The sequence below is a fragment of the Leuciscus leuciscus genome, assembly GCF_965113295.1.
Source record: "Leuciscus leuciscus genome assembly, chromosome: 2".
Classification (NCBI taxonomy): Eukaryota; Metazoa; Chordata; class Actinopteri; order Cypriniformes; family Leuciscidae; genus Leuciscus; species Leuciscus leuciscus.
Window position 1 is genome coordinate 58670379 of NC_138726.1, and position 2367 is coordinate 58672745.

At 37.3% G+C, this 2367-nt stretch overlaps 1 protein-coding gene across 1 annotated transcript; it reads left to right on the plus strand.

Annotated features, from left to right (window-relative positions):
* Positions 1-971: 971 nt before the first annotated feature.
* Positions 972-2162, plus strand: cbln11 (cerebellin 11). The gene is made up of 3 exons (XM_082161516.1): positions 972-1237; positions 1368-1502; positions 1734-2162. Exons 1-3 carry the CDS (start codon positions 1030-1032, stop codon positions 2030-2032), a joined length of 642 nt encoding a protein of 213 aa, XP_082017642.1. The 5' UTR covers positions 972-1029; the 3' UTR covers positions 2033-2162.
* The last annotated feature ends 205 nt before the right edge of the window (positions 2163-2367 follow it).

Genomic DNA, 2367 nt, shown 5'->3' on the forward strand with positions numbered 1-2367 from the left:
AATTAAAATAATTTAATATTAAATATTAAAATGTTTGCTAATTTATTAATAGTATTTATATATAATATATCTAGCACCCCCTCAGCACCTGCGTTAAAAAATTATCTGGCGCCGCCCCTGGTTATAACGGCCCACGTATTAAAAAATGGTCGGGTTTAAATCCGGATCGGGCTCATAATTACAGTTAATGTGTCGGGCCAAGCTCGGACACAACGTGCACGGGCTTGGGTAGGGTCGGGCTTGATTTTTTGGGCCCGATCTAAGCTCTACTTAATCTTTAAATAAGTGATAAGCCTCTGAATCGTGTGATGCGTTTGAACAGCGGCATCTCGTGGTTGAATGTCATCATTCTACAACATCATGTAACCAAAAAAAACAACAAAAAAAATACCTTCATCTGGCATTTGGTTTAAAATTCAGTTGTTGTTGTTTCAGTTGTTATGTTGTTTTGCACTTTTTAGCACAAATATTTTTAAATATTTGTATAGTTTGTTATAATTGCACATTGCATCTGTTATTTTGAAAAGCTGGTTATTTATAAATTATAAATTGTTATTTAAATTTAATATTTAGTGTTAAATAAATAATTGTTAAATTTAGTACAGAGCCTGTAGTCTATCACACAAGATCCCCCCCCCCCCCCCCCCAAACCCAACCTCACCAACTTAACTGACACATTTCCTCCGGGAAACCCTGATATGTCTAAAAATGTAAATAAAACACCCATGCTGTTATCACAGGATTTTTCCCTTTACAGAACATCTAATTTTACACTAATATGAGCAGTTTGTTGCCTACAACATAATGGAAATTCACTTGTGCAATTCTAGAAAGTTTTGTATTGATTAGTCAAATCTGAGTACTTGCGTTGTTTTGTTTTGTTTTTTCCTCAGACATCAGCCGTAAATCTCATGACAGATCAAAAAACTCCAAATTCTTAATCATTAACCAAGGGTAGCTCTATACAAATAAGAAGCACAGCAACTGTAGATCTCTGCTCTTCTCTTTAGCACCAGAGAAACGGTCGTCATGGCTTTATTACAGATCTTCTTCATCTCGATAATAAGTTCCTGCATGCCACAGGATGCGGATATTATGACTCCTGTGGTGAATATCTTCTCTGAGTTGAAGGAGCTTAAAGCTTCGCTTGATGGACTGAGAACGGATCTGAACTCTGCCAAAAATGAACTCGAAGAGCAGAAAATCTTGATTCAGGACCTGCGGAAACAGGTTAAGGGTAAATTCTCCAATTTCTTGGGGGTATGGATACAGTATCTGGACATTGTTGTAACTTTGCAACTATTACCAATTAGCATGAGCAAGCATTATTCACATTTCCTTTTGGAAATACTCTTCTCCACACACAGAGAGTCCAAAAGTGGCATTCACTGCATCCATGTCGGCAACAGAGGATACAAACCGAGGGCCTTTTAGTACAGAGACCAAACTCATCTTTGATAAAGTCCTAACAAACGTTGGTGATGCATACAACCCTGTCACAGGTAACTGCATATTTAGTTTGACTTTCTGTGGTAAAAAAATAAAAAATAACTCAATAATTGTACTTTGTAACATCGAGATCCTTGCTTTGTTCTGCTCTGTATAGCATTTAAAACTAGAATGTACTCTATACAAGTACTTAAAGGTAGATACAGAGTATTTGTTATGCTCCAGATTTGGTTTAGTTGCTGCTTATTATATGATGATAAAATGAGACTAAAATATCTTTGCAGGAGTCTTCACTGCACCTGTTAAGGGTGTGTATTACTTCAGGTACTCAGGCTCCGCGTTTGCCTCCCATGATATGGGTCTGAGCATCTTTAAAGGCAAGGCACGATTTGTGTCTTCATACGAATATAATTCTAGTGAGCGCAACGACCAAATGTCCAATGGAGCCGTGATGGAGCTGGATGTTGGAGAGGAGGTTCACGTGACGCTGTGGGTCAGATGTTGGATCTTTGTGGATCGACGGTACAACTATTCCACTTTCACAGGCTACCTGCTTTACCCACAGGATTCTGCTTCTGTATAATTTAAACAGTGTGAATTATTTAGCAACATGTCAAAAATAACTGTTTAACAGTCCTGAAATTGTATCTTATGTTTCTTCAATATGAATTAATTTAATTAAAAGGTTACTATTTCAGATATACAGACAAAAACAAGTCTTCCTCTATTACTTAAATTGCTCTTCTACAGAACACAAGTTTTGATTCACTCGCTCTGGAGAAAACTGTGATGTCTTTATTCGTCATTCCCGACACTGTAGGCTGCAGATACACAAAGCGCAAACAAAGCAGTGCGTGCTCACCACTTTGAATATCAATCATGCTGATCACTTTCTTTATTCGTAAAATTAGAACAGCC

Coding starts and splice junctions, on each gene's coding strand:
- cbln11 (XM_082161516.1), top strand. CDS start 1,030: ATGGCTTTATTACAGATCTTCTTCATCTCGATAATAAGTTCCTGCATG. Junction 1,238..1,367: donor CCTGCGGAAACAGGTTAAGG/GTAAATTCTCCA, acceptor CTCCACACACAG/AGAGTCCAAAAGTGGCATTC. Junction 1,503..1,733: donor TGCATACAACCCTGTCACAG/GTAACTGCATAT, acceptor ATATCTTTGCAG/GAGTCTTCACTGCACCTGTT.